We start from the raw sequence: 14,710 nt of genomic DNA on the forward strand, positions 1-14,710 counted from the left end.
TGTGGGCTGAATCCTAACTTGAGATCTGCAAGTGTATTTTCATGCAAATCACGTTTTGAGGTCAAGGATAGATTTCTGCCACGAGTTATGCTCGTGGATCTCAAGTTAGGATTCGTGCCAATGTCCTGCGTCATTCTGTGGCAGGAGTGATTGTGACGGCCAGGCGATTTGATCGTGAGCGCCAGAGGGAGTACTCCATCACGGTGACTGCTACAGACTGGGCTGAGGAGCCTCTCATAGGGATCTGTCAGCTCAACGTGGTCGTACTGGACCAGAACGACAACAGCCCCAAGTTTGAGAATCTGCGCTATGAGTGTGAGTGTCAAACAAACAAATTCATAATGACACCTGACAACAATCATTAATGAACATGATCATGTGTACTATCCCCACAAATATGTTTTGAAATTAAACAGGGTTATGCTGTGATTTTTTTCAAATCAATTGCATACTTTTATTTGAAGCATCATGTGAACGGAATTGGATGAAATAGACGACTGTCCTCTTAAGTTTAATTGAAGCAACTAACACTGGGTATACTAACACTAGTTTAGACCGATTTGACCATTTGTGACGGAAGCTGGTGAAAGAGGGAACAAGTCGGCAACCAATCAAAATGTTCAGACTTTTATTCTGAACATTTTAAATAAATAAATGTGAAAGTCAATGACACGCTCGCTAGTCAATCCAAAGTATTGCCATGCAATGGATTTGGTGGGTAATCCCCACTACATACTACCTAGACCAACATTTATTTATTTACATTTTGGAATAAAAGTCTGAACAATTTGATGGCAACTTGTTCTCGGTTTCACCAGCTGCTGTCACATTCACACCATCACAGCACCATCACACCATCACAGCTGAGTGAGATCATGGGAGTGATGAGACATGGACATTTCCTTTAATGTAAAGCGTCTTTGAGCATCAGTGGGAATGACGGGAGGGGAGACGCTAAAACACAGATAAGTTAACAGATAAGTTAACCAGACAGATAAGATAGCCAGGCTGTGTTTACCACCTCAAATTAATAAATGTATGCCCAGCCAAATCCATGTTTAGAGATAGCTAGCTAACATTACATTGATCATACTCGTAAGACATTTCACTTTTAAAAAAATGCCGGTCGAGAGAGGACGCTGGCGTTGCTTGTTCGCTGCTTCTCCGCCCGAAATCTAGGTGTAATTGCAGTATATAGAGTAGATTGTCCTACAAAGACACTTAGATTTAATAATCTAAAAAATAACTTGACCCCTATACTTTCTTTTCTTTTCTTTTTTCTTTTTTCTTTTTATTCTACTCGAGTTTGTAAAGCGTCTTTGAGTGTCTAGAAAAGCGCTATATAAGTCTAATTTATTATTATTATTATTATTATTATTATTATTATTATTATTATTATTACTATTATTATTATTATTATGTCTCTTCCAGACTTCCTGCGGGAGGACACTATGATCGGCACCAGCTTCCTGCGAGTTGCAGCACACGATGACGACTTTGGTACCAACGCAGCAATTACCTACTCTATGTCCCAGGAGCAACCAGAGTACCTGAAAGTCAACCCTGTTACCGGCTGGGTCTACATCAACCAGCCTATATCACAGGTCAGTTTGAGCCTCCTACTGACTACAGTGTCAACCAACCAGCCTCTGTCAAAGGTTTGTTAGGGAGGACACCGAACACCTACTGTCGTTTTTTACCCTTTTTTGCAATAGACATGATCAGTGCGGCAGGGTAAGACAGTACAGCTGCAGGAAATAGATAGATAGATAGATAGAAAGCCGGTGGAATTTGTTCTCGGTACAGCATATTGATCTCTGCATCACACAAATGACAAAAACAAAGAAGTGCACAATAGACAACATCAGACAAAAAAAAAAAAAAAGACAACACCAGACAATCGTATGCATGTCGGTTATGACAGTGAAGAGGCGGCTAGAGGGAGGCGTTCAGAGTCCTGATGGCTATGGGGGAAAAAAGCTGTTGAACCGGTCAACCGTTCAGTCTTTGTAGCGCCCCCGTGAGATAGATCAGAAATAGAAATAGATAGATTTTATGTCATAAACTGAGGCTGATAAGGGCAGCATGCAATGATATCATGCAATTCCTTCGCTGTTGCAGAGGTCCTACATCACGCGGGAAATAACAGCTATGGACGGGGGAAACCGCAGTACTTCGGTGGAGCTGGCTGTCACCATCACCAATGTGAAGAACCAGCCTCCCCAGTGGGAGAGGGACAGCTACAGTGTGGTCATCCCAGAGAACACAGCCAGGGACACCCCCATCGCGGTGAGTATGGAAGCTGGGTCGGATTGAATGTGGGGCCTTTAAAGTTTTTCAGTTTAGTTAAATGCACTCATTTCAATACTTTTGATTTGATGTGGATGTACTTTGAAGTGAATTTCTGCTGGTTGTATTGATCAGATCAAATGGACATTGGTGTACTTACTGTAGCACAATTTCCCATGTATTATATGAACATAATGGGCCAGTTTCACAGACAAGGCTTAAGCCTAATCCTGGACTAAAAAGCATCTTCAATGGAGATTTTACATTGAAAGTGTGATTTAGTCCAGGACTAGGCTTAAGCCTTGTCTGTGAAACCGGCCCATATATAGCAAATGACTATGTTAAAGGATCTAACTTGTGTTGTGATTTGGTTGGTTTTGAGAAACTTACTGGGCACAAGCGATACCTCATAGGGGTAAACATTAAACCGTGCACTAAAAATGTTTTAAAAAGTACTCAAAAACCTCCAGTATAGTGATGCAAGTCTTTATCAAATATGGTTGTTTTTAATCCTTTGTTCTGGTCAGATAATCAAAGCGACCTCACAGCTGGGTGACCCTAGAGTGACCTATAACCTTGAGGACGGGATGGTCCCGGAGACTAACATGCCAGTGCGTTTCTACCTGTCACCCAACCGCGAGGACGGCTCCGCCTCCATCCTAGTCTCTGAGCCTCTGGACTATGAGACCACGCCCAGTTTCTCCCTGAGGGTGCGGGCCCAGAACGTGGCGGCGGTGCCCCTGGCGGCGTTCACCACCGTCTACGTCAACGTCACGGGTACGTCTCAGCCACTTTAATAATAATAATAATAATAATAATAATACATTAGACTTATATAGCGCTTTTCTAGACACTCAAAGACGCTTTACAAACGGAAAAGATTGAGTAGTAAAATAAAAGGAAACTAAAAAATATATAAAAGAAAGTATAGGGGTCTAATTATTTTTTAGATTACTAAATCTAAATCTAAGTGTCTTTGTAGGACAATCGACTCACAATCTAGATTTCGTGCGGAGAAGCGGCGAAAACAAGCAACGCCAGCGTCCTCTCTCGACCGTCATTTTTTAAAAAGTGTACAATGTTGTTATGAGATTAATTACAGTGTTATTACATAGGTATAGGGGAAAAATACCGTCATGAGTTACATGTTATTTCAAAGCCATAGACCTATGATAGTTCTAAATTCAATGGAACCATGTAGCCTATTGAGCCTAGGTAATCCCATTTCTCGGCCTTCAGATGTCAACGACAACGTGCCGTTCTTCACCTCGTCTATCTACGAGGCCTCGGTGACAGAGGGAGCCAAAGTCGGTACCCTCGTCCTTCAGGTTTCTGCTCATGACAAAGATCTGGGTCTGAATGGACAGGTTAGTGCTTGTGAACCTCGCCACTAGAAATCTTGCTGTGTCGGTGTGGGTTTGACCATGTTTGGTCCTGCAGATCACCTACTCCCTCCTGAGTGACAGCAGTGGGGACCACCGTCTGTTCCGCGTGGACCCCGCGCTGGGCTCCATCTACACGGAGGCGGTGTTTGACCGCGAGGCCCGAGGCTCCTATCTGCTGGAGGTGCAATCTGAGGACGGACAGGAGTCTGCTCGCCCTGGGAGGAACAAACAGCCCAACTCTGGTGAGAAGCTGTGGTTACTAATGTGTTGCAAATCCTAATTGAAATACAGTAGTAGCCAGTATAGTTTACGTAGACCATGTCCATGAGGAATTCAAACTGTCAGTGCACAATGTTTACAGCAGACCAGAGTTGCTTAGCATTCATTTACACCCTGGGACAGAATTTGAAAAGAATCTTAATTAGATTTAAGCTGCAAGCGTGAAGAGACTCTCTCTCTCTCTCTCTCTTCCCTAGTTCTGGAAGCTCTGCGGTTTTTTGGTAGCTTGTTCCACAAATGATTTAATTTCATTATTCAAAGTAGTTGTAGTTTAATTTTTTAGCATTTTTTTCATGATTTCTTTTTGACAGTGAAACCTCTGTTTTTGGCGTGACGTGATAGAACGCTTGTTTTCAGATAAGGATGTTAACTAATGTTTGCCAGAGAGGTATTACGGGTAAGGGTGATGGTTTTGGAAGAACAAAGCCTCTTCTCTGGGGGATGTCTGGACTGCTTAGCATTTACAATGAGCCTTAGAGAAGCTGTGTCTGCTGCCACGTATCTCCCCCTGCAGAAGGGCTCATCTCCTCAGCAAACATTACCTGTCTGTCTAGTTAACCCCCGGGGAACATGGAGGGAGTTGGAAAATGGAGAGTGAAGCAGTGAAAATAGAAGCACATTTTGTAAACACAGGCCAAGGTTCTCCATAACTGCAATACTCTACCTCCCAATTATACCAAACATGTCAACCATTCTTTATATGAAGAGATAATTATTTTTTCTTTAAACAAGAAAACTGCAAAGGACAGAGAAGGAGAAGTAAACACTTGTCAACCTATAAATATTTTATCCTCCCATAGAGGACGGTTCTTTATGTTTGCTTTGAAAAAGTAACTTCCAAGTGGATTTGCGGAATATTGTTGTTTGCAGCAAATGTTACTCTTCTTAAATCGCAAACTATCTCTGACTGATGAATAATTTATGTGACTGAGAACACCTCATTGAGCATAATGTTATTTATGATTTGCATGTCAAGTGTGGGTTAAGTGTTTCTGTCTCCGCTACAAAACATTTCACTCCCATGTGCCATCTGAAACGAGGGATTGAAACAGATGGAGTGTTACTACTCATGGTTTTTTTCTCTCCCGTCTCCCATTTGTCTATCTTGCAGACACAGCGTATGTCCGGGTTTTCATCAGCGATGTGAACGATAACAAACCTGTATTTGCTCAGCGCCTCTATGAAGTGGGCATTGATGAGGACGCAGATGTCGGCCTGGCTGTTGTCACTGTTGGTGCTAATGACGAGGATGAAGGTGTGGATCAGACAGACAGCCACAGACAGACTCCCAGACAGACAGTCACAGACAGTCACAGACAGACAGACTCCCAGACAGACAGACAGTCACAGACAGTCACAGACAGACAGACAGACAGACAAAAAAAGCCCAAATCGTTTCCAACTTTCCATCACTGAGATGCAAACTTTATGCAGGTAAGGGCAGGTTACCTGAGATGATCTTAAACAACTCATGAGGGATTTTTAAACTTTGGGAGAAAAAGTTTTAAGGGGTTTCACATTCAGTACTGAGCAACACTCTCCTTGTTAAGGCTCAAGTTCAGGGTTGACTGTCAATCGAAGTACATTTTCCACACAGTACAAATAAGTAAATTGGCCTTTTTGAGACAGTACACACAGAGTTAATGTTCAAATGACTCACACCGCAAATAATCTCCCCATCTGAGCTCAGTAGGGCTCCATTTAGACCAGCTACAGGATTGTCTAGTAATTCATGGCACATCCGTTATAAAAAAAAAAACACACACACTGTCAAGACACATAGTAGGTGGGTGGAATTTGTGTGATAAACCAGTTTAGCCTCCGTGCAGCAGTGGCATAATATCCCTTTATCAGGCATGTTTGGGGTTGTTAATCAAGTATTATGGTGAGCGGGGGTTGCGACTTAGAGCATGTTGGAGCTCGGTGATGAATGGCCACGGAGTCTACGCCCCAACATTGAAGTTAGCAGCAGTTCTGCATTAGGAAAGCATTAAGCCCGAAACTAAGCCCAATCTGTCTTGTTCACACATGGAAGTGCAGTAAGCTTATCACAGCCCTTAGGGAGTTAGTCTGCTGATTTGTATTAATAAACGAGATGAAAGCATTGACACTGGACTGTAGCTCCTTTAACACAGAAGACCGATTCAAAGAGGAGCTAGTCAGAACCATCAACATCCTAAAAAGATTATCTTACTCACCACAATCGATGGCGAAAAGTCACTCTAGAGACATTCTGACACCTACTTCATCATTGCTACATCTTTGCCGCCCCTCAGGGCTCTCAACACTCAAACCCCGGAGGGACACAGTGGATGCTTAGGTTCATTTTTGTTTCTTTCTAGCCAATTAGAAATGATTACAGGGAGAAATCAAAAGCGTGCTAACACTGTGACCCTCGATCGAGTTTGATATCGACTGAAAGATTTGAAAAGCGGTTTGGGGTTCAAATTAGCAAGAGGCTACAGGTTTAGAGACTGCCCCTCTTGACACAAACACACATTCTAGCATGATGAATACCCTTTTAATGGCCATATAATTAGGCTACTGTAGGCCCTAATTAGTCTCCCCCCCCCCAGCCCACCCCCACTCCAAAAATGCCCATTCACTTCCTGGTCTTCACTCCTTAGGGGCCAATGCCCATTCACTTCCTGGTCTTCACTCCTTAGGGGCCAATGCCCATTCACTTCCTGGTCTTCACTCCTTAGGGGCCAATGCCCATTCACTTCGTAGTCTTCACTCCTAAGGGGCCAATGCCATTCACTTCCTAGTCTTCACTTCTTAGGGGCCAATGCCCATTCACTTCCTGGTCTTCACTCCTCAGGGGCCAATGCCCATTCACTCCTCAGGGGCCAATGCCCATTCACTTCCTGGTCTTCACTCCTCAGGGGCCAATGCTAAGCTGCGCTACCAGATCACGTCTGGGAACACTGGCGGGGCGTTTGACATGGAGCCAGAGGTGGGCACTATCTTCATCACCCAGCCACTGGACTACGAGCAGCAGAGGCGGTACAAGCTGCTGATCCTGGCGTCGGATGGGAAGTGGGAGGACTACGCCGCCGTGGTGGTCAATGTGGTCAACAAGAACGATGAGGCGCCAGTCTTCTCCATGAACGAGTACTACGGCTCCGTCACTGAGGAGCTGGACGGATCACCAGTGTTTGTGCTGCAGGTTAGTGTAACTACAGTGTAATAACATTCTTATTACATATTTATTTTAAATAATTTATCGGTTTGCTTATACCAGAAAGTAGTTGTTACCAGTTGTTATCAAATTATGTTCATGATGTTAATATCAAGTAAATAAGTAGTAAATAAGTAAAGCATTATCACTCTTTCTTATGCAAACCATGAAATGCATGCTTCTGTACATCATCATCAACACAGAAATGGATGGATGGATTGGTGGTTGAGTAGACAGTTTGAAATATGCACATAATAGCTTTTTAATGTTATGTTTGACTCTCCAGGTGACAGCCACTGACCCAGACAAGGATGCGGACCAGGAAGCTGTGCACTACTCTCTCCACGGCCAGGGTTCAGAGTCCCAGTTTGTGATTGATGAGGTGACAGGGAAGATGTACGCTCAGAGGACACTGGACCGCGAGGAGCGGGCGGTGTGGCGATTTGTTGTTCTGGCTACAGACGAGGACGGGGAGGGGCTTACCGGCTTTGCTGACATCATCATCAACGTCTGGGACATAAACGACAACGCGCCGGCCTTCCCCTGCGCACCCGACAACTGCCTCGGCAACGTGGCCGAGAACTCCCCCCCGGGAACGTTCGTCATGGAGATGACTGCGTTGGATCTCGACGACACCGCGGTGGGTCAGAACGCCATCCTCTCCTACTGGATCGTAGAGAACGGCCGCGACGGGGACGACGCTGAGCTCTTCGCCATAGACACCAGCACGGGCACCATCTCCGTGGCGACCGCAGGGCTGGACAGGGAGAGGGCCGAGACCCATCAGCTGGTTGTCGAGGCCAGGGACGGAGGGGGCATGACAGGCACAGCCACCGCCACCATAGTGGTGTCGGACCTGAACGACCACGCCCCCAGGTTCAAGGAGGAGTGGTGCGGGGCCCTCGTGTCAGAGGACAGCGCCCCAGACACTTCGGTGCTGGAGCTGAGCGCCTTGGACCCGGACGTGGGGCCTCACGGACAGCTGGGCTTCAGCGTGGTGGCGGGGGACCCCGACCAGAAGTTCTTCATGGTGAGTCACAGACTGGAGCAAAGCGGGACTCTGAGGCTGAAGAAGAAGCTCGACTACGAGACGCCCGGAGAGCAGCGCTTCAACCTGACGGTGAGGGTGGAGGACGGAGATTTCTCCAGCCTCATCCACTGCATCGTCTTAGTGGAGGATGAGAACGACAACGCCCCCGTGTTCGACCCCACCTCCCATCTGCTCTCCTCTCTACTGGAGGACGTGGCGGTCGGGACCACCCTCATCCAGGTGGTCGCCAGCGACTGTGATTCTGGGCTGAACGGGGAGGTGGTGTACAGCATCTCCCCGGATTCGGACGCGTACGGGCATTTCTCCGTGGACCGGGCGGGGGTCGTAACCGTGGCCAGGCCGCTGGACAGAGAGACGGTGGACGCGTACGAGCTGGTCGTCGTGGCGACCGACCGGGGGACCCCGGTGGCGTTAACCGGCCGCACCACGCTCCAGCTGTCCGTCACGGACGTGAACGACAACGGGCCGGAGCTGGAGGTGGCCTACACGCCTGTCCTGTGGGAGAACAGTCCCGCCCCTCAGGTGGTGTGGCCCAACCGGACCTCCTCACTGCTGCACGCCGTGGACAGGGACACCCCGGAGAACGGCCCACCCTTCTCCTTCTCCCCCGTCCCTCCGCTCTACGCCGCGGACTTCCACCTCCACGACCACGGGAACGGCACGGCCACGCTCACCGCGCTGCGCACGTTCGACCGCGAGAGGCAGAGGGAGATCCTCCTGCCCATCGTCATGATGGACAGCGGCCGTCCACCGATGACGGTGACCAACACGCTCACCGTCACCATCGGCGACCAGAACGACAACGCCCACCTATCAGGAGAGAAGGAGGTGTACATCCACAGCCGCAGGGGTGAGTCACTCTCTTCCTGCCGTAGAGTTTTAAACTATGTTTCGCATACTGCTGGGGACAACAAGTCTAGCTAGAACATGTGGAGACATTTTCCCTCCAACATCTGTACTACATTGTAGGCATACGTAATACGTAACACACCTCATGTTATTCGACCTAGTTTGTTGATTTCAAATCCTGTCCTGACTTCAGATAAATCTGCCCCCCCCTTCCACTCTGTCTGGCCCTAACATTGTAAGTATTGTAGTAGGTATGTGTGTGTGTAGGTATGTGTGTTTACCTCGGGACGGGATGATTAGGTGGGCTGGCTTGTCGGTGTTGTGACCGTGTAGCTACTTAGCTGTGGTTTCAGCGATTGTGTAAAACAGTGCAGCTGCGTGACTCATCCGTCCAGGCAGCCATTGTTTATCCAGCTGCAGTGCTCTGCTATTGCGGGTCGATAATAACATAATCCATACCGCGATAGGCCCACTTCCTTAAGCCCCCGGCTCTCTGCTGTGAAGTAGTGAAAGTCTATTCACACAGACAGAGAGACTTCATCACACAGCTACACGAACAAAATCCGTAGTAGAGAACTGAATAACAATAGATGATGAAAAGAAAAGGCCCCGAAGATAAGTTTTCGTGTCATGGTTTTTCCTGAAAAAATCAATGTGTGTGTGTTGTACCTTGGACAGGAAGGATGCTCAACACCGCGATGGGTAAGGTCTACGCTCCGGATCCTGATGACTGGGGCAACAAGACCTACACCATAGAGGGGGGCGTCAGTAGGTGAGCTCTATCAATACTGATTAGGGAGGTAAAAAATTATCTTGTCCCCTAAAAAACTATTTTCTTATTGTGTCGTTGTGTACAAGCTAGCAAAAAACAAGCTTAGCTGGAGCTAGCAAAATTAGCTAAGAAAGCTAGTGACTATTTACGTAGTGACTGACTAGTGCTATCTTGACAAAAGAAAAACACGAACAAACAGATCTCTCTACCTCATTCTTCCAGCGCAGTGCTGTGTATGTGTGAGTGCACCAGCCCCTCCCTCTCGTGGTCTCTCACAGCTGAACAAACACTTTCACGTTGTCCCTTGTCTAGCAGGTCAAAGTAGCACCACACAAGGCTTAGATGAAGCCTGTACAAAATTAATTGATTTTTGAGTAGGGATTTTTCTATAAAAAATCTATTATGAGTCCAGGTATGAATACTCATGTACCCTAGTACCTGTTCAGACCCCTAATACTGATACATGTTCAGGGACACATGTTTGTACCAGTGGAGGTTCCGCAGAGGAGGAAGAGAAGGACCATCCTGATACACTAAAGTATTTTTAAAAAAAAACGAAATATATTGACATAACATGTATTTTAGGTCTCAAGTCTCAAAGTCTTTAATTCATTTATACACGGGACAAGATGTTACTGTCCCCCGTGCCATAATCCAAGGTCAAACACATTTAGAAGCCCAATCCAGATTAAAACAAGCTAACAAACAAGCTAACAAAAGCAAGCTAATAAGCTAACAAGCAAATAACAAATGACCAGTTACCTACCCTAGCCAACAGCAGTATGCAGCATGTCATTGGGGTTTTCAAATGCCTGATAGAAAGTGGATGAGAAAGGATGTCAAGTGCATGGTTTTATACTTTCATATAAAATACGCCAATACAGATTATAGCAACACATGCTTTATTCTAGAGGTAGGCCTACTCTATCCTGCTATATCCGAAGTCGATGGGCTAAAGAATATTTCCCACACATCACATGTTCAAGGGATGAATTGAATCATTGCAATCAACATTGATTGCCATTATATTCTATGGATTGCAATCAGAATTAAACCAAGCAATCAGAATAATGTCTCTATTATACAGTATCGACTGATGAAATATCAAGGATCAATTGATATTCTGCACAGTCAGGATCAGAATACAAGATGATTTTTTTTCTTTCTGCATTCTTGTTTTATTCATTTCAGTTTCTATGACAACGGCTGTTGGCTCCTTTTGAAGTGATTGAAGTTGTGGACAGTTTTAGCTGTCAACATAGGAAGAAAACCCTATTATACTTCTTATAATATGATATACTTTTATTCACTTTATCCAGAGGCACAGTGTTGCTAACCTTTCCTCTCCTCCGTTCCTCTCCTCCTACAGATATTTCACTGTGAACAAGAACACAGGTCACCTGACCGTCGGACAGAACACACCAGTGGGCAGCTACTGGCTCAAGGTGTGGGTGTCCGACGCTGTGTGGCCGGACGTGGTGTCAGGGGTCAAAGTGCACGTCAGGGAGCTGGAGGACCAGGCCATCCAATCAGCAGGCTCGCTGCGTCTGACAGGTAAAAAACCCTTGTGATATACCTTTCAGTAGCTGTCTCATTATCAACAAACAGAGCTTTAGTGCTGTACAACAGGGGAGGAGGACGCACTACAGGAGATTTACTACAGGTGCTGTTATGAGCTGTGAGCCTGATGTGAACATGTCGGTGTTTATTACTTTTCTTCACTTGTTTTCCCTGATCTCGATCACCCCCAGCGCCCACGACAAGCACCTTGAACGATTGGCTGAGAGAGAGGGTGGTGTTGTAGACAGAGAGAGAGGGTGGTGTTGTAGACAGAGAGAGAGAGAGGGTGGTGTTGTAGACACAGAGAGAGAGAGAGGGTGGTGTTGTAGACACAGAGAGAGAGGGTGGTGTTGTAGACAGAGAGAGAGAGGGTGGTGTTGTAGACACAGAGAGAGAGGGTGGTGTTGTAGACACAGAGAGAGAGAGGGTGGTGTTGTAGACAGAGAGAGAGGGTGGTGTTGTAGACAGAGAGAGAGAGAGGGTGGTGTTGTAGACAGAGAGAGAGGGTGGTGTTGTCGACAGAGAGAGAGAGAGAGAGGGTGGTGTTGTAGACACAGAGAGAGAGAGAGGGTGGTGTTGTAGACAGAGAGAGAGAGGGTGGTGTTGTAGACACAGAGAGAGAGGGTGGTGTTGTAGACACAGAGAGAGAGAGGGTGGTGTTGTAGACAGAGAGAGAGAGGGTGGTGTTGTAGACAGAGAGAGAGAGGGTGGTGTTGTAGACAGAGAGAGAGAGAGGGTGGTGTTGTAGACAGAGAGAGAGAGGGTGGTGTTGTAGACACAGAGAGAGAGAGAGGGTGGTGTTGTAGACAGAGAGAGAGAGAGGGTGGTGTTGTAGACAGAGAGAGAGAGAGGGTGGTGTTGTAGACAAAGAGAGAGAGAGGGTGGTGTTGTAGACAGAGAGAGAGAGAGGGTGGTGTTGTAGACACAGAGAGAGAGGGTGGTGTTGTAGACAGAGAGAGAGAGAGGGTGGTGTTGTAGACAGAGAGAGAGGGTGGTGTTGTAGACACAGAGAGAGAGAGAGGGTGGTGTTGTAGACAGAGAGAGAGAGGGTGGTGTTGTAGACAAAGAGAGAGAGAGGGTGGTGTTGTAGACAGAGAGAGAGAGGGTGGTGTTGTAGACAGAGAGAGAGAGAGGGTGGTGTTGTAGACAGAGAGAGAGGGTGGTGTTGTAGACAAAGAGAGAGAGAGGGTGGTGTTGTAGACAGAGAGAGAGAGGGTGGTGTTGTAGACAGAGAGAGAGAGAGGGTGGTGTTGTAGACAGAGAGAGAGGGTGGTGTTGTAGACACAGAGAGAGAGAGAGGGTGGTGTTGTAGACAGAGAGAGAGAGGGTGGTGTTGTAGACAAAGAGAGAGAGAGGGTGGTGTTGTAGACAGAGAGAGAGAGAGTGGTGTTGTAGACACAGAGAGAGAGGGTGGTGTTGTAGACACAGAGAGAGAGAGGGTGGTGTTGTAGACATAGAGAGAGAGGGTGGTGTTGTAGACACAGAGAGAGAGAGGGTGGTGTTGTCGACAGAGAGAGAGAGGGTGGTGTTGTAGACAGAGAGAGAGAGGGTGGTGTTGTAGACAGAGAGAGAGAGGGTGGTGTTGTAGACAGAGAGAGAGAGGGTGGTGTTGTAGACACACAGAGAGAGAGAGGGTGGTGTTGTAGACAGAGAGAGAGGGTGGTGTTGTAGACAGAGAGAGAGAGGGTGGTGTTGTAGACAGAGAGAGAGAGGGTGGTGTTGTAGACAGAGAGAGAGAGGGTGGTGTTGTAGACAGAGAGAGAGAGGGTGGTGTTGTAGACACACAGAGAGAGAGAGGGTGGTGTTGTAGACAGAGAGAGAGGGTGGTGTTGTAGACAGAGAGAGAGGGTGGTGTTGTAGACACAGAGAGAGAGAGGGTGGTGTTGTAGACAGAGAGAGAGAGAGGGTGGTGTTGTAGACAGAGAGAGAGAGAGGGTGGTGTTGTAGACACACAGAGAGAGGGTGGTGTTGTAGACAGAGAGAGAGAGAGGGTGGTGTTGTAGACAGAGAGAGAGAGAGGGTGGTGTTGTAGACACAGAGAGAGAGGGTGGTGTTGTAGACACAGAGAGAGAGAGGGTGGTGTTGTAGACACAGAGAGAGAGAGGGTGGTGTTGTAGACACAGAGAGAGAGAGGGTGGTGTTGTAGAGAGAGAGAGAGAGGGTGGTGTTGTAGAGAGAGAGAGAGAGAGGGTGGTGTTGTAGACACAGAGAGAGAGAGGGTGGTGTTGTAGACACAGAGAGAGAGAGGGTGGTGTTGTAGACAGACAGAGAGAGAGAGAGGGTGGTGTTGTAGACAGAGAGAGAGAGGGAGGGTGGTGTTGTAGACACAGAGAGAGAGAGAGAGAGGGTGGTGTTGTAGACAGACAGAGAGAGAGGGTGGTGTTGTAGACACACAGAGAGAGAGAGGGTGGTGTTGTAGACACAGAGAGAGAGAGAGAGGTGTTGTAGACACAGAGAGAGGGTGGTGTTGTAGAGACAGAGAGAGAGAGGGTGGTGTTGTAGACAGAGAGAGAGAGGGTGGTGTTGTAGACAGAGAGAGAGAGAGGGTGGTGTTGTAGACAGAGAGAGAGAGGGTGGTGTTGTAGACACAGAGAGAGAGAGGGTGGTGTTGTAGACAGAGAGAGAGAGAGGGTGGTGTTGTAGACACACAGAGAGAGAGGGTGGTGTTGTAGACACACAGAGAGAGAGGGTGGTGTTGTAGACAGAGAGAGAGAGGGTGGTGTTGTAGACACAGAGAGAGAGAGGGTGGTGATGTAGACACACAGAGAGGGTGGTGTTGTAGACAGAGAGAGAGGGTGGTGTTGTAGACAGAGAGAGAGAGGGTGGTGTTGTAGACAGAGAGAGAGAGAGGGTGGTGTTGTAGACATGGTGTTTGCTTTGAAAACTGTCAAGTCCTGTCATTATGTTTACACAGAGGATTATCATGTTGTACTGGTCTGGGCTGAGACATGAAGCAGAAGGCGTTTACAATAAATCCATAACTTTAAACATTCTTCCAAACATCAAGCAAAATTGTGAGTCACTCCATGGAATTGTTTTCACATCTTTCAACATTAGCCTCCACGGACGTCACGTGACACTTTATAATTAAATAATTCTGCTGTTGTGAAACCGACGTCCCCCTCCCTCCCTGACTTCCCTAAATGTCTGTTTTTAACATGTTAGCATTGTTACAATTTCTAAATCATGCAAAGGAAAGTATTTTCAGGCCTAGCATGCTTTTTACGGATCCATGGGACCTCCCCTTTTTTATTTTATTTTTTTACGAACAAAACTGAGCCTATATTCGGTGAAATAGACCTAGATCTCATTTTCTCTAACGCACTAAAATAATAGGGTAACGT

At 46.8% G+C, this 14,710-nt stretch overlaps 1 protein-coding gene across 1 annotated transcript in view; it reads left to right on the top strand.

Moving 5' to 3' along the window:
* Window positions 1-14,710, top strand: part of LOC308169991 (neural-cadherin-like) — a gene marked incomplete at both ends in the record, with an annotated part of 79,933 nt that overhangs the window by 33,381 nt on the left and 31,842 nt on the right. Inside the window, 11 exons of the mRNA XM_080544722.1 lie at window positions 145-315; window positions 1,432-1,604; window positions 2,122-2,289; window positions 2,817-3,066; window positions 3,529-3,656; window positions 3,730-3,916; window positions 5,065-5,208; window positions 6,839-7,122; window positions 7,421-9,035; window positions 9,713-9,806; window positions 11,176-11,360. Coding sequence (XP_080400848.1) covers window positions 145-315; window positions 1,432-1,604; window positions 2,122-2,289; window positions 2,817-3,066; window positions 3,529-3,656; window positions 3,730-3,916; window positions 5,065-5,208; window positions 6,839-7,122; window positions 7,421-9,035; window positions 9,713-9,806; window positions 11,176-11,360 — 3,399 coding nt within the window. The remainder of the gene's footprint in view (window positions 1-144; window positions 316-1,431; window positions 1,605-2,121; window positions 2,290-2,816; window positions 3,067-3,528; window positions 3,657-3,729; window positions 3,917-5,064; window positions 5,209-6,838; window positions 7,123-7,420; window positions 9,036-9,712; window positions 9,807-11,175; window positions 11,361-14,710) is intronic.

Source organism: Nansenia antarctica, assembly GCF_963989245.1.
Source record: "Nansenia antarctica genome assembly, chromosome: 14".
NCBI classification, from domain to species: domain Eukaryota; kingdom Metazoa; phylum Chordata; class Actinopteri; order Argentiniformes; family Microstomatidae; genus Nansenia; species Nansenia antarctica.